The sequence below is a fragment of the Sitophilus oryzae genome, unplaced genomic scaffold (assembly GCF_002938485.1).
Source record: "Sitophilus oryzae breed Bouriz unplaced genomic scaffold, Soryzae_2.0 scaffold_41_pilon_pilon, whole genome shotgun sequence".
Lineage (NCBI taxonomy): Eukaryota > Metazoa > Arthropoda > Insecta > Coleoptera > Curculionidae > Sitophilus > Sitophilus oryzae.
The window spans coordinates 1360020-1382932 of record NW_022146996.1 but is presented as its reverse complement, the minus strand read 5'-3'; the positions used below and the strand labels follow the sequence as shown (position 1 = coordinate 1382932).

The following is a 22913-nucleotide window of genomic DNA, read 5'->3' as shown; positions in this document are numbered from 1 at the left end:
TAGTTTTGATGTAACAGATTTCGGCTATACTAAAGTCCGAAAAATGAAAGTGACTCATTTCCGCAGGAAAATTTTTGTATATTTGTACTCCTAACGCCTTCTTGAACGCATATATAAAGTCATTTTTTATATAACATATTTCAGGTAAACGAAAGTTGAGGCTTTAGAGATACTACCAAGACCATTGAAAGAAAAATCTACTAAAAATTCATTCTTGACAATATTTGGATATCACTCACATCACATCATAATATACCACCACATCTTCATATCACCACCAGTTCAAAACACTTTTTTAAACTTTGGACGCAGGTTTCGCTAACCATTTTAGCTTCATCAGCAGATGATTAAAACTACACTAATATCGACAAATTGAGCGTTAAAAATTAGAAAATAATTAATTACCAAGATTAGAGCAATTGCAACAGAGAACTGAAAGGAACTGAACCATTCTCTTTGTGCATATTATCTTTACATTTATTTATTTTGACCCTCTCATATTTTATGCATCTAATTGCCTGTAATGTGAGACTAGTTTGGTTTATTTTAAATTATTAACATCTATACAATCTTTATCAACAATAAAAACAACTTCAATTATTCCAAATGTCCAATCATTAGTAGAAAAAAAAACATTTTTAGATATCAAATATATGTGTAGCGATAAAAATATTATTTTATCTATGTGAAATATTTTGTGCTTAAATATTTAATATGATATATGTCAATTCCACTAATAAAAAGGTCAAACGGTTTATAATATCTCTAGTAGATTATATTAACTATCAAACCAAGCCGACTTATATAGGGTGTCCCAGGCTGAGGGCGTCCATTAGAAGTGTCTAGGGAACTACAACATCTAGCTCGGAGATTTTTTGCACATCATAGTTTCACAACGAGATCTATCGACTAAAAATATTTTCAATATGGCGGCACAATGGGAGCACCCATTTAAATGGATGCTCCCATTATTTTTTATTACGTACTTAAATTCTCTGTAAAATTTTATGAATTTTGATATTGATAACACTCTATATCTAACCGATCTAATTGACCGTTTTTTGAGAAAAAAAAATATTTAAAAATTTTGAACGAAAAAAACTGCCTGTCAAAAATATGTGTATAGCCTAAACGTCAAATTTAGTGATTAGCCCACTGTGCCATAAGGAAAAACATGTGGCTATCTAGTTCAAAAATTAAATTGTTTGAATGTCATATAATAATGGTCACAGCTGTAATAGAATTGAACGATTAAAAAATGATCATAAATCATTTTTTTTTCAACTGGAAACCCACTTTTTTATTTCACTAGTGAAAAGGCATTTTCAATTCGTTACTTTTTGACTATTGTTCCTATACCTAAAATAAATCGTTTTTAAATTATTTAAGATTAATTTTTCAAGCGTATATTTGTCTTGATTTTAAGTAATGTAAAACAATAGATCTGGCGATGTCATGTTGTGACGCTTTGTTCAAAAAGCAGCATCATTTCTGAGCCAACTTTGCGCTGTGTTTTTTTTTCGATCATACGGAATATTATTGATAATATCAACTCTTAATATATCACTAAAGAGCGAAGATAGGAGATATATTTTTATATAAATACACTTTTTAAACTCTTAAGCAGGCAGTATTTAAAATATAGGAAATTCAAATAATTCGTTTTCTGACAGATGGAAATAAATTGTCTGACCGTTTGACACTGAATGTCAAAGGAAGCTAGATAAAGTCAAGAAAAATATATACGTTTTCAAATTAAATCTTAAATAACTTAAAAACGACCATTTCCATGACAGCTTCCTCTTCTTCTTTCAGTGCCTATCCTCTATGGATGTTGGCAATCATGTTGGTCCATATAATCCTATTGACAGCCGCCCTGAATAAATGTATGGTCGTCATTCCCGTCCAATCTGTCTAATATTTTTCAGCCGTGATGTTCGTCGGCGTCCCTGATTGTTTTTTTTTAAGTTGGTATTTATCATTACGCATAGCATGCCCAAGATATGCCATTTTTGATGACAGTTACCGCCATTATTATATGACATTTGAACAATTTAATTTTTGAAATAGATAGCCACATGTCTTCTCTTTATGTCACAGTGGCTGTGGTAATCACTTAATTTTACTTTTAGGTTTTAAATTTTAATTTTTTTTTCTCAAAAACGGTTAATGTTAGATATAGAGTGTTTAACATCAATGTTCATAAAATTTTACAGAGAATTTTATTATTTAATAAAAAATGGAGGCACCCATTTAAAATAAGCTGCCAACTTCCGGTATATCCGGAAGTGCCACCATATTGAAAATCTTTTTAATCGATAGAGCTCGTTGTAAAACAATGATGTGCAAAAAATCTGCGTTCTAGATATTGTGGTTCTCTAGAAACTTCTAATGCACGCTCAGCCTGGGACACCCTGTAGATGCAGCCTCGTATGCATACAGGCAGAGGCAGTTGTGTTACCCAAATAAAACTAAACATGGCACGTTATTTACGGCTTTATGCCTCCGCGACTCTCCTTTTGATTTTGTTTCTTCTTTTTTCCTTACGGGATTAAATTTGCTCAATAAATTTCAAGCGAATGCAAATACGCGTTGGTACATTAATTTTTCCCAATGGACGTGTTTATTTCGTGATACTGTAACATTGTCGTTACAGTAATAAGAAATAGTATGAAGATGGCGTCAGACAGAGCTGCAACAAATCAGTTTCAAAAAAGACTTAAGACTTTTTTTTAGAATTTAGAATGAGTGGGAGGGGGGTTAATCACTGCGACCTTACAGATCTATTGTGTCCCCCTTTCTTGAGTTATAACTCATCATACAGTCCCGGGGCTTTGACAGAAGCCAGTATCTGGGACGGTTTTACAAAGAGTAGTTCTCCATCTCCAATATCAGTCGTACCAAAGTTCATGGCACGAATGGTTGTTGCACATAGAATCTGCATTCGCCGTTTCTTCTTAGTTTCAATCTACTGAGGTGTTCTTTGAGGAGACAGCGTTCTGTTAAAAACCCTGTGACAATCCGAAGATTGTTCTTACTTAAATCCAGGGAGATCTTTGATTTTTCTTGGTCATAAGCCCTCACTTCTTCGAGTGTCTTAGACCGTTGCAAGATTCCCATACCAGGTTGCGGATGGAGTCTTCCAAGTTCTTGAGTTCCGCTTTTAATTGGTTACCACTTGGAAAGCAGAACGATTCTGGTTCAGTAAATGGAGTTAATGATAAATGTTTTCATTGCCTTCTATCCCTTGATGAGCAGGCACCCAGAGTAGGAGGATTTTGTTTCCTTTACCTAATTTATTCAGCTTATCTATGCATTCTTTGACCAACTTCGAATTAATTGATACTGAGTTGATCGCTTTTAACGCTGCTTGACTATCAGATATGATGGCTAATTCTTGTTTCCGATAGTTCCTATCTAAGATAAGTTGTACGTTTGTCTTTCGATAGCGTAAATTTCTGCCTGTAGGATGTTAGGGTAGGTGCCCATTGGTTCTGAGTATTTAGTTCTTGGCCCAATACTCCTCTGTTCCCGCATTGGTTTTGGAAGCATCAGTATACCAAGTTATGGTATAGACTTTTAACTCTACTCTGGTCTGAGCAAACGTTTCTCTCTTCTAATCCTTTTTATTGGTCAATACTACATTGAGGTGCTTCTCAAAGTTGTACAGTCTTGGCATATTATCCACTGGGAGTAGCAGGAATGGTATTTCCTTTTTGAGGGTGTTCCAAGCCCTGATCTGACAATTCTCCCAGTACTGATTCCGTTAGTGACTTAAGACTTGTCTTAAGACATTTCTAAAACACAGTGATATAAATCTTAAGTTAAATTAAACATAAAGTTCAAAACTCAGATGTTTTAAGTCAAGTCATTTTTGTAAAGACTTAAATCAATACAACGTTATTTAATTCGTGTTTATAACTTGAGTCTATATTTTTGACTTAAATCATGATGATCTGCTATTCTTTAATGATAATACCAATTTTCATCTAGGAGCACGGCAGTACACCCACCAAGTCGAGCACAGCCCTACCATCATTTTCTCGAAGGTATAAGCGGCACTTTTCACCCTGTACCTCTACATTAATTTTCACTACACATGAGGACATACTATAGATGGCTAGGTTACCAAAATATCCAGTAATTATACCTCATAGTTTATGAATTATTGCTTGTCAAATTTCTTTAATTTCGACATTGACTCACTGACACATCATCAAAATTCTAAGGTACTTCTAGAAGAGTTACACACTTCAAATTTTGAATTTTAGGTAGTTTTAAGCTTATGAACAAAGGAAAAAATTAAAAATCTCGAACTAATCTTATGAATTCAGCTGTCTAGCCTCTACCGGTTACTGATTTTCCAGTCGAGAAAAAGGTAGAAAGCGGGAATTGATCGAAGCGATCTCTTCTGATTGTCAGTGTGCAGTGTCTATAAGTGTGCAAGAAAAGAACTTATTGGTCATCTTAAGGCTCTCTTCGATGTCATATGGGAAAGCGGAGAGGTACCTCAGTACTTTTGCAACGCGAATATAGTGAATATATTTAAGAAAGGAAGTGCATCAGACTGCGGAAACTACCGAGGAACTTCACTACTGGCTATAGGAGAAAAAATTCTTGCAAAAATTATGTCAAACTGCATGCACCCACATATAGAAAAAATCCTCCCAGAATCGCAAACGGGTTTTCGCACCAACCGCGATACCGTCGATTCCATATTCTCCATTCGCCAACTACAGGAAAAAGTAAAAGAGCAGCAGTCTAAACTTTACGTTGCATTCATCGATCTAACAAAAGCCTTCGACTCTGTGAACAGAGATGCACTTTGGGCAATTATGAAAAAGTTCGGAGTACCCAACAAATTTCTTACAGTGTGTAAAAGCCTCCATAACAACAATAAATGGGGGGTGTCATATCATGGATCACTGAGCGATCCCTTCCTAACAAACACAGGCGTTAGGCAGGGATGTGTCTTAGCGCCTCTCGTATTCAATATATTCATGGCAGTGCTCTCCATTATAGTGGATAGCAAACTGCAGAAGAGAGGTTTGGGCATTAGATACAGATAAGACGGCGGTCTGTTCAACATAAAAAGACTCAGGGCAAAAACACATACAAAATTCATCACAGAACTTCGATACGCTGATGACTGTGCTCTAGATGCAAATAGAGCAATTACAAGAAATGTTGAACATATATACATGGGCATACGAGGCTTTGGGACTTAAGCTGAACATCGATAAAACTAAAATCATGTGCACTTCCCCGGAAGATCACAACAATGCTATAAAAATTGGAGAAGAACTATTGGAATATGTAGCGGAATTCAATTATCGATTTCGGAAAAGGCCCATATCGACTCTGAAATTCAACACAGATTTAGCAGCGCCTCAAGAGCATTCTGAAAATTTAAATATAGTTTTTTTTATAATCATGACTTGAGCACAAAAACGAAACTTGCAGTGTACCGAGCAATAATAATTCCCACCGTGTTATATGGAAGCGAAACCTGGGTGCCGTACCGCCAACACATGAACGCATTAAACAAGTTGCAACAGAGACATCTTAGACAACTCTTAAGAATAAAATGGTTCCATCATGTCTCAAACGTATCGGTCCTTGAAAAAGCTAACTGCGAGAGTATTGAAGTCATGATTACAAAGTCCCGCTTAAGATGGGCTGATCACGTATGCAGAATGCAAGAAAACCGCATACCTAAATCTCTGCTTTACGGTGAGCTTGTAAACGATAAAAGGAGGCCGGGTGGACAACTCAAAATATACAAGAATATTTTCCACGAAAACTTAAAGAGTAAACAAGCAGAATGAGTGGGAAGAAGCAGTTCACAATAGAACGGAATGGAGAAAAGTTGTAAAACTTGTAAAGTCAGATAACAGCGACAACCAAAAAGTAAAGACGCAACAAAGCAATGAGATTTTTGAATATCTGGAGTGCGGTAGACAGATAACATCAAGGTGCGTATTCATTATCCGAACGAACGAACGAACGAACGAACGAATGTTCGCTAGTGGTATGGACGGGGACCGTACGATGGAACCGCACGAGAAGACCGGAGGCATTTGTTGGCGAACGCCTTTGATGTACCGACTCGAAACGGATGGTCGAGCGAACGAACGAGCGAACGGCCGCATGCGTCCGGTCCCCGTCTAAATATACCGCACTTTCATTCGTTCGTTCGTTCATTCGTTCGGATAAATGAATACGCACCTTCACGTATCGGGCTTTTCAGTCACAGAAAAGCTCATGAAAGAAAACGCCTTGCGTGACCATCTTCTGATGCATGTCAAATACTCGTCAGCGAGTAACGGCAGTATGTATGTATATGTAATATTGATACTAACAAATTTTAACAAAATTGTTGAATAGGTACTTAAAGAGAAACTAAATAAAATAAACTGACTTTTTTGGTTTTACATGAGATCTCATAACTCTTTATAGTGGAAGATTGTGTTGCGAGACTTGGCATTTTTTACATTCTATGTTTTTGATAGGATTAATTTTACCAAATAGATATATTTTTGAATGATTAGCATGTACGCTAACTTTATGCTTTTTTCGATTAAAATATTGTTTTTTTTGGCAAGATTCTATGTCAATTTTTAATAGTTTTGTGTTTTTATCATATAGTAGTGATAGGTAATTCAAAAAACAAAGAAAAATAAAAAAAACTATAAAAACTAACTAATAAATAATGGAACCTATACAACTAGATACTGAATCTCAGCTACTACAACGGAAAACATCTATCATAACTATGATTTAAAAGACTCAAAAACAAAGTAACTTTTATATTCCAGTCGACATCCCTTCAGATATACAGGGTGAGTTTTCTACGATGTTCTCTATGGGTATCTCGGAAACTACTGGAGATAGAGAGTCGGTTAAATGGGGAAAGAATTGCAGTTTTGTGGGGTCATAAATATGCGCCTTTCAGATTTTTGAAAAAGTTCATGGCTTACTAGATATTTAGAAAAAAACAAATTTCGGCTATTTTAAAAATTGTCCCTAATTCCATTATAAGCTATTTTAGACAAAAAGTTTTCAGATAAAAGTTGTAGATAATCACATCCTTAATGAGATTGTGTCCTCCGTTTTTTCTAAAGCCTGTCATTTTTGACATTTGACACAAACATATGTTTTATTAAATGGAAACCATAGTTGGCCATGACTTTATAAAAAGTGCCATTTTTTAAGCTTTTCAGTGATATAAGCTATAATATGTTTTCTTCGAAAAATTATCGAGTTATAGCCAATTCTTATCATTTTTAAATAATTTCACTTAGTTAGCCATGGAAACAATCGTCTTTGCTCTTATAAATGTGAAGCTGCCACATCCAAACTTTGTAAATTAAAATAAACAAAAATTGTAAATATGAATTTTTCAAATGAAGAAAAGCGTGTAAGATTATTGGTTCAACTTTTCTTGACCATACATTTTCGAGGATACGTTGACCGGTGAATGTTATGTTTTTTAGAGAACGATTTTCAAGACTTGTTAGAAAAGTTAAATTAAGTTATAGCCAATTCTTATTTCTCTTGACTAATTTCACTTAGATTGCATGGCATTCTTATTATTTTGGGATTTATAACTTATAAAAAGTCAGAATATATTACTAAACGGTTCTTTAGAATTTATATTACACAAACTAAAACTTAAAAAAATAATATCGCTGCAGTCGAGTCATTGCATACACTTTAAGTTATTTTAGAAAATGTTCAAAAATTCCATTGTTTTGAGTTACATCTTTCTAAAACTGAATTATTACCTATTCTCACAAAAGGACCGGTTGATTTAATTAAACTTCTCACGTACCGCCACTTCGAGTGCCTCCCTTAATTCATAAGTTCTTTTGTAAACCTTATTTTTAACCATACCACATAAAAAAAATATAAAATGGATAGGTCAGGTGATCGAGGAGGCCCATGCAATTAGACCACCCTCTTCCTATCCCTGAGTTTATATTACTATGATATCAATAATTTTTAACATTATGCGGGGTGGGGGGGCATAATGAAAGTCATTTTGGAAACACTCTATTGATGCGCGAGTATCTACACGCTTTTCTTCATTTGACAAATTCATATTTACAATTTTTGTTTATTTTAATTTACAAAGTTTGAATGTGACAGCTTCACATTTCTGAGAGTAACGGCGATTGAACTTGTTTCCATGGCTAACTAAGTGAAATTGCTTAAAAATGATAGGAATTGGTTATAACTCAGTAATTTTTCGAAGAAAACATATTATAGCTTATATCGCTAAAAACTTAAAAAATGCCGCTTTTTATGAAGTCATGGCCAACTATGGTTTCTATTTAAAAAAACATGTTTGTGTGATATATCAAAAATTACAGGCTTTAGAAAAAAATAGAAGACACGATCTCATTAAGGATGTGATTATCTACAACTTTTATCTGAAAACTTTTTGTCTAAAATAGCTTATAATGGAATTAGGGACAATTTTTAAAATAGCCGAAATTTGTTTTTTTCAAAATATCTAGTAAGCCATGAACTTTTTCATAAATCTGAAAGGCGCATATTTATGACCTCACAAAACTGCAATTCTTTCCCTATTTAACCGACTCTCTATCTCCAGTAGTTTCCAAGATACCCATAGAGAACATCGTAGGAAACTCACCCTGTATAAACTGTATAAGTCGTTAATTTGAAGATAATATAAAAAACATTTTTTAGAATGTTAAACAAGCTCTGTTATTATCAAGTAACGTAAATTGATTTCAGAATTATTTGCAGATGAATGCCCTCCTAACAATAAATTATTAAATACACTGTAATAATTAGACAATAAACTTTAAGGGCAACAATTTGTTTACGCAAGTATAAAACAATAACATTGTTATTTATTCATAATGTGACATGCGACAACCAATGAGTCTGCATTAATGAAGTAATTTATTCTAATACCATTGATTAACAATAACTAGATCTTATGGAAATATTTATTATTGTTGGCTTGTTTACCATTGACGTGTAGGCATTGTACAAGAGAAAATGTTACTGTAGGTATTATATCCTTGAATAGTGTTCGCGCTTTGGGGACCAAATGAGTACTGGTCTACTTCTAAATTTGATATACAGTTTGTCCCCGTATTGCATTTAAAAGAGGAAAAACATTTTTATCATTGACATTTTGAGATAAAATCATTTTTTATAAATAAATTTTGCTTCTTCTAAAATGTTTAATCTCACTTATACGTTTCCAAATTTCCATACCGTTTTAGAGAAAATTAAAAATACATGAAAATATGATTTTTTTCTCTAAAAAGTCCTAAAAATCTAAACGCGTTTCTATGGTACATTTCCTTTTCATTCTTTGGTAGATTGAAGTTGATCGAATTTTAATTAACGTTATATTTCTTGCTGTTTAAAAAGGTTAAAGAAATACAAAATTTATTTAGTTCAATGCTACGAAACGGGAGAAAATGGTTACCAGAAAATGTAACAGCAAAAAATGTGATATTAATCAAAATTTATAATAACAATCTATCTAACAATGAATCGAAATTAGATTACTACAACCACATTTTCATATTTTTTTAATTTTCTCTAAATCGGTTTGGAAATTTGGAACATATAAGCGGGATTAACAATTTTAGAGCAAGGAAAATGTTTTATGAAGAATGCATTTTTCTCAAAATATCTATAATAAAAAGTATTTCCTCTTGTATAAAGACAATCCGGGAACATACTGTATTATCTATATACAGGGTGGGCCACTGAAAACTTACAATGGCTATAATATTTAAACCAAAAATATATATAAAAAATAAAAAATACCGTTTCTATAATATCGAGGGGGAATACATATGACGTATTTTTTGAACCACCCCGACCTACTCCTTCGACGGCACCCCTACTCACTTGAAAATCTTAAATGGCAACACCCCACTTGCGGCGCCTTTTTGGAAAGCCCATGAAAAATACTAAACGATGATCATAAAGTTTTTAGGGTGAAATTGAAAAACTACCCCTTATACGAAAAATTAGGTGTACATTAATGAAAAAAGTGATTTTTTTCAGCATAAGTTACAAATTGGACCACCCCTAGGGTGGGTCACACCCCCTCACTTCTAATCTCAAGATAGCGATACCCCCATCCCAAGTAGCATCTATCTGACTTCGAACTAAATGTGACCTGAAGCGACGTCAGACTTGTGCAAATTTAGGTCGGGTGCTGGTGATACGACCTGTGACGTCGCTTTCCTATTAAAAGCGACGTCGTTGGATCCGAGTCGGTAAAACCAACGATCTGTCGACGTACAAAATAACAACGTACCATTTTTATTAATTTCCCAACGTCGTTCCCACGTTGGCTTGCACGACGTACATATACTTGAACTAGCCCGACGTCTACCCGTTGTCCGAATAGGATACGTCTCACTGATAATCCCTAAAGTAACGTCCATATTTTGTTGTATTTTATGTTCATATTTATAACCTAATTTACGTATCTCATTAAGTAGCATTTGCGACCTAATGAACATCATGAACATAACCTAATAAAAAGTTTTTGTAAACAAACTTATGCCTAAAAAAACACTAAAAAGGCATTTAGACATTCATCTACATTTTACAGAAAGAGGTCGAGGCTTTTGCAAAATAATAATAGTACTAGTGATGTCTTGCCTCCACTCATAAATGATTTTTATCCGGAAGAAATGCTGCATTACACTGGTGCATCTTAATTTCATTTTTTAGCTTAGGAAACCAGCAGACCCCATCCTCCTCCCACATGTGAGGTTAAGCTTAAAAAAGTGACTGCTCATTTTTTTAAAGAGAAAACAAAAACTAAAATATAGTTGCACAAATCCACAAATCACTGATACGCAAAGTGAGGTTACGTGGCGTACGTTGGAATTATATACGTCATAATACGATTGCCGGTCGTCCGGTTTGATGACTTCGGTCGTGTGAGACGACTAATGTTGGAGACCCGGTCGGAATTGGTATATTGGTAGTTCATATTAAGTCGGACACAGAAATCCGCCATTCTTATCCGATCCGATTGTCAGCCATTTTAAAATCGTTTTTTATTTTTATAATTTATATTCACATCTCGATTTCTAGTAGAATAATATTGATAAGGTTGAGTTTGGGGGGAATCACAGTACAGTTTTATGATTAAACCAGCTAGAACATTAAAAAAATATTTTGCGAGTAACTTTTTTATAGATACTTTTATTTTATAAATCTACCTAATTTTGAGTATTTTAATCAGATATATCAAAAAAGTGACTTCCGTTGACAAAACTGATGTCTGGATTAATGATTCAGAATTATTATAATATGAAATTAGATAGGCACTTATAGTTATATTCGAGGAGTGATTATGAATCCATTTGTAATTAGGTAGTTTGGTTAGGTTTTTATGTATTCTTGGTAGCGAATATGAAACCAAACGTAACGTAAGTGCTTAGCGACGAATTTTAAGTAACTAAAATCCAACGTAATATGACGTTGGTAATTGGTAGAATTACATTCCCTATTAAGTCAGATACCGACGTCGAGGCGACCCGAATCTGTATTCCCCATTTAGGTGCAAATAAGGGTCGTCAGGCGGTCGAACCGACGTTGGTACCCGACGTCGGGTTTATTGAACGCGACGTATTCCCGACGTTAGATAACGTCCAAATACTACTTGGGATTGTAGACATTTTCTTGTGAGGTTAATAAATAAACCATATTAAATCCATAGTTTACAAGACAAAACCAGGTTCGTTGCAAGAATTGCGGCAGAGGATAACTGAAGCATGTCGAAATATTTCGAGAGACTTTCCAAAAAGTGAGAGAAGAATTTGAAAATCGTTTGTATTTTTGTATGGAACAAAACGGCTGTCATTTTTAGCAATTGTTAAAATAAACTATCATTTTAAATTTCTTTCAAATTGTCAGACCTACCAGTAATTATCACTACATACCAGTAATTAAGTTGAAGTCTGTATGACCATCGTTTAGCAATTTCAATTATTCAATTAGCTTTCCAAAGAAGTGTCACAAGTGGGGTATCGCTATCTTGAGATTAGAAGTGAGGGGGTGGCACCTAGGGGTGGGTCGGGGTGGTTTGAAAAATACCTTATTTGCCTCATTTAGCTGGGTCCCAATTTGTAACTTATGCTGAAAAAATCACTTTTTTCATTAATGTCCACCTAATTTTTCGTGTAAGGGGTAGTTTTTCAATTTCACCCTAAAAACTTTATGATCATCGTTTAGCATGTTTCATGGGTTTTACAAAAAGGCGCCACAAGTGGGGTGTTGCCATTTAAGATTTTCAAGTGCGTAGGGGTGCCGCCGAGGGTGCCGCCTAATGGGTAGGTCGGTGTGGTTCAAAAAATTCGTCATATATATCCCCCTCGATATTATAGAAACGGTTTTTTTTATTTTTTTGATATATTTTTTGGTTTAAAAGTTATAGCCATTGGAAGTTTTCAGCGGCCCACCCTGTATGTTAAACTGTAAGCAATATTTATTTTATAGAATTGTCTTGAAATGCAATTACAATTATTGGGCAATTTCTAATTTTTGGTAATATTGACGTTCTTTACATAACGGTTTATATAACGTTAACGTTATACAGGGTGATCCAAAATCGTTGTGAGTATTAAAAGTTGGTCGCTAGGGGCATAACAGTAACACAGAAATTCATTTTTTTCTTAGATTTTTCTAATATTGATGAATACTGATGGTTCATAAGTGGTCTCCATCTGATTATTTATAAAAAAACAATTATTATATTTTCTAGATTTTTATATAGTGTTTTCGCTACACCCAGTAATCTTTTTTAACAAATATTTTGGTATTAAAGTTTGAAGTTTCGTTTATATCATCATTCTCTTAGTTTTGGTTCAAGGTAATATGCGTATAAAATATACAATTTGCCACAACACATTTTTTTTTCATTTCTCTGTTAATATGTTGATTAACTTGAACTTTGTCGAGTTCAAATTAATTAAGCGTTCCATCGTTCTCAATTTGTACAATTGTTTTATCTTTTACCATAATCGAGTTACCGTCCAAAAATAGCTTGCAGTATTAATAACCTAAGTCAGTATGGAAATCATTATGACAAATTTATTTATGCAAATGCATATTTATTTTTATTACTTAAATAATTCTTTAAACAATGATTATAGATCTGCCCAGGGAAAAAATGTATATATTAGCCTGAATGAAACATGCAAAATAGTGACAGATTGTATGAAACCCACCCCTTAGAAAACCTTTACACGGCCGCAGGTTTTACCAGCCCCGATTTACGCAGAAAAGATCATGAACATACTGAGAAGCTAAAACAAACCTTTGATGTTCGTCACTCAATTTTTGGCCAAGAGTGCGGCCCAAGTAGACTTAAATCCAGACCAAGCCACCCCTTTTTTTGTGAGGGGGTGGTTGAAAAATCTTTTATAGACGAATAGTGATCATTTCCATAACCATCTCGAGAGAGATGGTCATAGAAATAACCCCTAGACAGTGTGGGACTCGGTGTTGATACCCACTAAAAAAAGTCCACCTCCGAGGAATCAGCCGCCGAAGAATGGTCAGCTATTATTCCTGCTAATATGTGGGGAAGAAAAAAGGGGGGGGTGTTGTGGGGTGATGGGAGGACTATATTATGAGAAGAGGGGGACAAAATTAATTGTCTAGAAGAATGGTTTTAAGATGGGAGTATTTGAAGTTTCTATAGTCCTCGGGATTGTAATCGAAGATTTTTAGGGTACTATTGGGGATAGTACCGATTTTCTCGTAGAACTTCAAGGCACGATCTCGAAGGTATTTGGGGATGGGGTCCAAGCCACCCCTTGCCCCAAGTAGACTTAAATCCTAAGTCCACCCCTTGGATGAACCTCCCTCCCACTACCCAATTAGAGAGTGACTATTCATCACTTAGTGAGTTTCTAGTGACTGAAAAACCTGGAGAATGCTCAATCGTATCAGAACTGGGGAGGTCCCAGTAAAATTCAATCTGATCAAATGGGGTTTGCTGGACAGAAATGACGACAAATGCGACTTTCAGGACATGGAGCATTTTCTTTTTTCAATGTACTGCCTGCCTTTAAGCAATGATAATGCCCAGTGCCCACCTTAATAAGACAGTATTTGTACCATAAGTATATAGAAAATTTGCTCTTTTGGAAAAATAACTCTTTTGTTTTTGTCTTTTTGATGATAATTGATATGTAATGATATGTAGTACTGTCTTTTTCGTTTGAGATATAATGAAACATGAGTTTTTGGTAGTGCTTAGTGGTCGGACAGCAAAAACTCAACAAAAACGCGTATAGAAGAAAATAAAATTTATCCGACAACCGGTCAATGCTATATTTAATGTATTTGAGAGGTCAGACAGTAGCATTTTTTTGACGTCGTATTCCAGAGTTCAGACTGATTTTTATGAGATTTTGGTTATTTTCAAGCATGAAGCCTAAAGTAAAAGGGAGTTTTCATCCATACAATAAAGATGCATTAGAAAAAACAGTCCAAACTGTCCGAGTAGAGGAAAAATCGCGTAAAACATACAGTCAGTACAGTGTTCCCAAGCCAACAGTACAGGACCGTATTAAAGACAAATAAGCGACGCAACGTTTGCAAACGAATGGAACCAGAAGTGATTTTAACTAGAGAAATTAAAAAAAAATTGTATGCTTACCTGTATTGAAAATTTAGCCGTTTGCGGATTTCCAACAAAAGAAAAACAGGTGTTACTTAATACAGTTGAAAAAATTGTATCTAGAAGAAAAGCTAAAAATGCTGTTTGCTAATGGAAGACTTGGACAGAGTCATGGTTTTATGAAACGTGTTTAAAGTCAATCTTCGTTTAGCCTTCAAAAATGCCAAGTCTCTGCAAAAATGCAGAGCTCAAGTAATGTAAGAATATTTCAGGTCTTGGTTTGAAGGTCTTTGGTTGATTTAAGAAAATTGGTTCTCTTAAATAAATATTGAAGATAAAATTATTTTTATAGTTCTTTTATTTGTACTATGGGAGAGGGGGGTATCGTGTAAAGATAATTTACATACAACAAAAAACGGTATATAGTTCAAGATTAAATTTGCTTTAAAATTAAAATTATACATATATTAAATACGAGACTCTGTAGTTTCAGCCAATCACAAAGTGTCCGACTTATGGTAACTACACTACCCGGCCGGACACTGACAAGCACTGTCCGACTACTGACAAAATAGCACTTTTATCACTTATTATTATCACTATTTCATAAGATTTCATTTCCATGCCATCAATAAAGAAAATTTAATCAACAATTTAAACTCAGTTTTTCCCAAAGATATTTAAACTCGGGAGATACAACGATCCATTCATAAAACGCTCTAAACCTTCATCACACATTGGTTTGCGAAAATCAACGAGTGCGAGAGAGAATGGACAAAGAAGGGAATAGGGTATCGGCGCAACGGCAACAATGTAGTTGTTTACAAAGAATAGACGGTTGAGGTCAATTTTCCAGTGGCGTGCCGATCGACCGACAGTATTTTAAGGAAATTAAAATAATTGTTTAATAAATTAAAAAAAAATAATAATAACACTTACATATTTGTCGCATTGTAAATAGTTGAGGGAGGATATTAATAGGAAAAAAATAAGTTGAGGGAAGATAGCGAAATAAATAAAAACCGGCATATTTTTTTTATTATAAGATGGCTTTTCACATAAGAATAACGATTAAAAAAAACAATAAGCGTTTTTTACTTTATTTTATTAAATAAAATATCAAATTTTGGGTGTATTAGTAAATGCAGTTTCAATATCTTGTTCCAAACCTTGTTCATCTCCGGTGAATGAGACTCCCTCTATTAGCAATAACAAAATAAAATAGTTATTTTAACCTAGTAATACAATATTTTACCAAAAACTAATATTTGTAGACTTCACATATTTTTGATAAAAACTTTATTATTATATGTATATTTATTATATACCTATATGAAACTACTAAAATGTTTGTCTAAAGGTTAATTAAGGTGTCTAAAGGGATTAAAAAACCGATACAATGACACAAAGTACCAGAGTGGTGTGACCCCAAAAACAAAATAGAAATAAATTAAATTATAAAAATAAACAGAATTAAAAAAAATAAAATAAGTTAAAAAAAGTTAAAATATAATTTTATCAGGGATGGGCGGAGATAAGCAAAGAAGCATAACGAAACAGTGTAACCGAAACAGCAACCAATGACGGGCATATCAGAAGAACAAGAACCTCAAAAATCAGTCAAAGAAATTATAATTTTTTAAATGATTTATTGTTATGAATTTAGTAAATTATTTTTAATTTGTTTTTTATAATCTGTAAAGGATTGAAATTTAAAGTTATTAGAAATATTATTCCACAAATGTGGCGCTATGAAACTGAAAGATTTTTGGAAGTTAGCTGTTCGGTGTTGAGGAATTTTAAAATAATGCACTTGCCTAGTCGAATGATCATGGTCAACGTAGTGAAACAGTGAGAACAAATAGGGAGTCTGCTCTGTAGCTAAAATTCGATAAATGAATGTCATTAAATGAAATTATTACAAATCTAAACAAAATTATTTGATATTATAATACAGTCATCAGAAAAGTCTAGCGATAATTTTAGAAAATCATAAATAAAATAAAATGGCGATTATTTAGTAAACGGTTCTTCCCTTAGTCTTAAAAAATATATAGTTTTTTTTCTCTGGTTTGCAAAGGAAAATTCATATTGTTTATAAATAATAAAAAGTGCGTGTGCAAAGAATTTCAATACAATAAAATGTAAAAATACAACAAAATGTAGTAGTCATAAAATTCATGTAATTAGTACATTAATTATATGTATGTCAAAAGATAACAAAACATTTACATTATAGCAACCAAAATTTAAAACAAAAGCCGTATTAAATTGTAACGGCAACAAAAAAGTAAGGCCGCAAAATTCCATTTTTGGTACACCCCAATAAAATTTTCACAAAAGGTAGGTAATGATTTGTCAAACCCAAGTGGGTACCTAGATTATACTTATTCAATTCCCTCTCTTAAAAGGGAAACAGAAATTGTTATTAAGTTATTAGTAATTAGTACGGACCACACATGTACCTTTTTTCTACAAATAATTTAATTAATAAATATATAATTTTAAAATAATAATAAATTAATAAATATACAATTTAAAAAATAAACCTAAAAATAAATATAATTTGGAAATCTGCTATTTTTTATGTCTAGGTCCGCCTCTGATCTACAGAGAAGAGGATATAATAATATACCTAACCCTACTTATTTTTATTTACCGGTGAAAAGTTAAATTTGGATTTAAATGATACACTCTCTTGTACACAATACATGAATGCACCATATTTTCAAATTAATGTCCACAGAAGTCCACAAAATAACGCAAAAATACTATAATACTGCAAATAAAGAATACGGAGTTTGATCGGCGGCATAGCAACATCGCAACAGGAGAATCTAGGAATTTTCATTCATCTACGAAATCCGTTGTACTACGCCGGCATATTTCTAAAACTAACGTTGCCAAACTGCTTTTTATTATTAAAAGAAACACGATCATGATATTTTTATTCCATTATAAAATTTAAAATAGTTAAGCAGTTAAGCATTAAATGAAAAAATTGACGTTAGCAAATTAATGTACTTGATATAATATAGAAATATAACGAAATTATTTATTACTTAATAATTGGTTGTGGTATTTAATCGAATACTAATAAATACTAATAACTCCAAACCAATATACAGGTAAATCTGGCAAATGTTTTCGGTGTAAGAGAGATACGAAAATAAGGATAGAATAATGGCCGATGAAGGAAAAAGGTAAACAATTATATCTCTTGAGTTTAAATATCTTTCGTTTTTCCTAAACTGTCCGACTACTGGCCAATTCACCCTATTACAATTAGAGTTACCGGATTTCCCGTTTTTTTCCGGTACTTGCGGTACTGACTAATTTTTGTTCAATAGGGGTACAGGTCATCAATCAGAAACCAAGGGATGGTTTTTCAATGTAAAATGTATAAAAAATTGAGTTTCTTAATGAAAATAATATCAAATTATCAAGTAATCAGCCATGAAAAAATTAACCTGTAAAACACAAGAAAAGAAAAAAGTATAAGTAACTTAAATTTCACATCAAACAACATAAACCAACTTAACTGAATTTGAGAGAAAAGCCCTAAAATATTGAATTAAAAACGCGTAGATCTATTAAAACATAACATAATAAATATTATAGGAACTTCAAAAGAGAAAAGAAGCAAGAACAATAAGAAATAGCATCATTACTTATTTAGAAGAGTTTGATTTCGATCGTTAGAAAGTGTCAAAGGACAAAGGACTTTCTCACGTAGCAGAAAAATATTTTTTTAATTATTGTTACTGAGGCCCGATTCTGTGATGGCCAAAAAGATCTGAACCCTAAATGTCAGTATTAATTAAAGTTTCCAGAACCGTACCTAAAATATTCTCTTTCAACGGTTGTTCGTCAATTTTTAGATTTTTAATGAAAATAATATTAAATTATTAAGTAATCAGTCATGAAAAAAATTAACATGAACCCAAGTAAAGGAAAAAGTATAGGTAACTTAAATTTCACATTAAACAACATAAACCAACTTAACTGAATTTGAGCCAAAAGCCCACAAATATTCTCAACTTCAAGAGAGAAAAAAAGCAAGAACAATAAGAAATTACTTATTTAGAAGAGTTTGGAGGTGTATGTCATTATGGTATGTCAACGATTGTGGAGTTCATCAATTAGCAAGCGAGGGATGGTTCTCAAAAGTCAAACCGATAAAAAATTGAGTTTCAAATGAAAATAATATCAAATTCTTTAGTCACGAGAAAGTAAACATGAACACAAATAATGAACACAAGCGAAATAAAAAAGAAAACACATAGGTAGCTTAAAAATTAGATCAAACAACATCAACCAACCTCGAAACCAACTTAACTAAATTAGAAAAAAACATTTTCAATTAAAGATGCAAATGCCTATAAAAACATTACACCAAAAAATATAACTAATACATTTAGCAATATTATACTAAATAATAAAATAACATATTTAAACTTCAATAATGAGGAAGATGCATTAAATTAAAAATTAATATTATTTTATATTGTAGACTTATATTTAAGCACCGATACAAAAATGAAAATCCGCCGAAATGCCTTGTTTCACCACTATGCAGTGATCTTCCCGGCCTTTGACACAGATCAATGAATAATATCTATTCTTATCAACTTAATATCGCTATTGTAAATAAATGCGAAAATTAAAAAAACAATTGTCAATAAAGCATAAAAACGACAACTAAACCAAACCAAACCCTAAAAAAACAACCAAATCAAACCAAACCAACTAAACCCACTACAACCAAACCCAATAAAAACAACCAAACGAAACCAAACCAAACCAATTAAAACCAAACCGAAAGTATGCAAAAAAGTTGAGAATACTATGGAAAACTTCGAAATATTGAAGATTTTCCATTACACCGCCCTTATGATAAATTTCCGCGGAAATAGTTATATAGGAAAATTATAGCAAATTATTAATCAAACAAAAATATGTAGTTTTTATCTTCCTATCACTTTTCGGCACTTCTAAACCTGGAAAAATCAATGAAAATTATTGTGATAAAAATATATTTTCGAATAAAAATTACTTCACATCGTTATATTAAATATTTTTACGTCATTCTATAATGAAAAAAACTATTAAAAACACCGTAAAGTTTTAAATTTTAGTTAATAATAGAAAAACTAAAAATTCGAGTTTTCTCAAAAACAAAGAATTTTCGCGGTAAAAATCAAATTATGTATTATAGTGCTAGTTTTCTTGTATAGAATCATCCTATAAACCGATATTCTATGTAACTGATTTCGGCTAAACGCAACTTGAGCCCCCGAAAGTACCGAGAATTATACCGGGAATTAATAATTTCGAGTCCCGGTTTTTAGATGTCTCAAAAGAACCGGGGATTTCCCGGTTCTAAACCGTAATTACAATGTGAAACTTACCTTGTGCAACGACATTTGTGTTCCCCAAAACAAGTAGATATATAAATAAAATGTGAAAAATTGGTTTGTATGCGCTAAGACACATCATCGTATCACATTGTTCGCATTCGGATAATTCGTCCGTCACGCAATATGTCGCGTCGCGATGCCTCATTCGAGCGCCCGTATTCTTCGACGTCCGGTATGACATTTCTGTGTTTGGAGAAGGCGGCGCACGTGTTATGCACGTAGTGAAAAGAACGCGCCCGAACTTACCATTGCGGACGCTCTCAAGTGACTAAACTATCGAAAGTCAACTTCTGTTTATTTTCAATGCCTGAGTCGAAGCACTCGGACGATTAAGCAGATAGCGGGTGGTAAGCTTTATTGCTGTTGGTTCCAGATTTTTTTGTCTTTAGTGTATGGACATATGGACAAGCGATACGGTATTTTCTGCTCTTTTGCTTATAGATAAAATTTAAGAGCTCCATTCCAACTTATTTAGATTTGTCAGTTTGAACTTTGATCATCTTAAGCTTAAGTGAATTATTTTTGTTCAAAGTCATCTAATTATTTTTTTATCTTGTATTTTAGTGTTCGAAGAATCATATACAGGCGTGGCGCACTTCATTCGCTTCGGTTAATTATACAAAAACGGAAAGATGTAGAGACAAAATGTTTTATGGATGAATGTGGGAGGACAATATGTATATAATATGTATATATGTATGTGTATATATAATTTATATATAATTTATATGTGTATATATATGTATATATAATTTAAAATTATTTTTAAATGTACGAGGTGTATCAGTACTAAGATTCATACCAAAGTTATATTTTTTCTTATGGAACACCCGGTATTTTATATCAATTTTGTATTCTAGGACATAAATAAGGGTTTAATATGTTTAAAAGCTTTGGTTTTTGAGATATTTAAAGATATTTAAATATGCATGCTATATTAAAAAAGTTTGTCAACACCCTGTACATTACTTTTCAAAATTAATTCTTGTGCTGTTTTTTTAAGCCAGAAAAATAAACTTTACTAAAAAATTTGAATGCTTTCTTAAATATATACAGGGGTATCAAAAATTGCTGGTCTATTTTAAATATTTATTTTACATAAAAATTTCGTTATTTCAAATGCAAAACTCTGTATTTTTTAAAATAAGTCGAAGCAGATTTAAATGCTCCTTTTTTGTTTTCCCCTTTTTGCTCTCTGTATATTGAATTGAAGGAACTATATAGGGATTTCCGGACTCCTTTCGTGTACCTCTATGATAGAGGATTGGAACCAAATTCGGCACGTGGATAAAGGTTCTATCCACGTGCCGAGTTTGATTCCAATCGACCCATAATTAAGAAAAAACCTGATAATGTTCGGCACATTCATGTGCCGAATTCATGATTTAATTAATGCTTATTCAAAATCATGTTTTTGTCAATTTTACACATGTTTTATTTTTTAACTCAAAAACTATGAAAGATATATGTACCGTATGATCGAGAAAAAACGGCGTCAGCGATGGCTATGAAATGAAGGTCGCTGTCATTTTATATGTAAAATTATATGGGGAATGTCATCGATGTTCATTTCCAAGCCAACTGGACGCCGTTTTTATTCGATCATATGGTATAATTATGTATGTATACACGGTGGCGCACCTCATTCGCCTCGGTTGATTATACGAAAACGGAAAAATGTAGAAACAAAATATTTTATGGTTATATGTAGAAAGGTAATATGCATAATTTAAAATTATTTTGAAATGTACAGGGTGTGTCAGAACTAAGATCCATATTCCAAAGTTATATTTTTTCTTATGGAACACCCGGTATTTTATTTCATTTTTGGATTCTTGAAAATAAAATAAGAAATTTCTTATAAGGGTTTAATATGCTTAAAAGCTTTAGCTTTTGAGATATTTAAATATGCCTGCTATAATAAAAAAAATTGTCAACACCCTGTACATTACTTTTCACAGTCAATTCTTGTGCTGACTTTGAAGCCAGTAAAATAAATTTTACCTACGTGATACCACGACGCCCTAAAATTGAGGACGGCCGCTGATGGCATACAGGGCCGGCGGAAGAGAAATATTGAGACCGGGCGAATATACTATCTGGCGCCCCCCCCCCTCACATAGTTATTATAATTCTCTCTTTTCTTCAGTACTATACTTTAACTACAACTAAGCATATTTTTCTGTTTTACCGGAAATGACTACAACTTTTGATTTTCAAATGGCATCCTCGGTATATTTCTACTACGATAGAAAATGAATGTTTCTCAGTAGAATGACATATCATATTTCAAATCGTATTTTAAATTTCAAGGTGCTATGGCTCGGGTGCTATGGCTGTGTTAAAACTCGGGTGCTATGGCTGTGTTAAAACCACTAATTTGTAAACAAGGAGCCTTGGAAAAATAGATTTGATCGTCTAATGTTTTTCGTGTCTTGTCCTGGCCGGTTAATAGATCTCCAAATCGTATTTTTAATCATATGTCAATTTTTTCAAATGAAAGAAGGGTGGCTCATTAGCATTTTTAGAAAAAAACATTTTTTACGAATAATTCTGTACCACACACTTGGTATTTCGAGTCAAATTGTCGTTATGAACCGCATGTTGTAATATCAAATAAACTATATGCGAAATTGTCAAAAATTGACATATGATATGTCATTCTATTCCTATTCAGAGTGTTATTTTCTATCGTAGTAGAAATGTACCGAGAATGCCAGATAAAAATCAAAAGTTGTAGCAATTTCCGGTAAACCAGAAAGTGACCAAAAACAATTGAATACGTCAATTTAATCCTAATTTATGGCGTATACTAACATACCAAATCTCGTTTTTTCATCTGAAAA

At 33.0% G+C, this 22913-nt stretch overlaps 1 protein-coding gene across 2 annotated transcripts in view; it reads right to left on the bottom strand.

The window, feature by feature from the left end:
• LOC115885815 (reversion-inducing cysteine-rich protein with Kazal motifs) overlaps positions 1-20371 on the bottom strand; it is a 181603-nt gene extending 161232 nt beyond the window's left edge. For both annotated transcript variants that reach the window (XM_030904839.1, XM_030904840.1), the window contains exon 1: positions 20059-20371. In XM_030904839.1, the coding sequence (XP_030760699.1) occupies positions 20059-20248 (190 nt within the window). In that variant the 5' untranslated portion in view covers positions 20249-20371. The remainder of the gene's footprint in view (positions 1-20058) is intronic.
• Positions 20372-22913: the final 2542 nt, after the last annotated feature.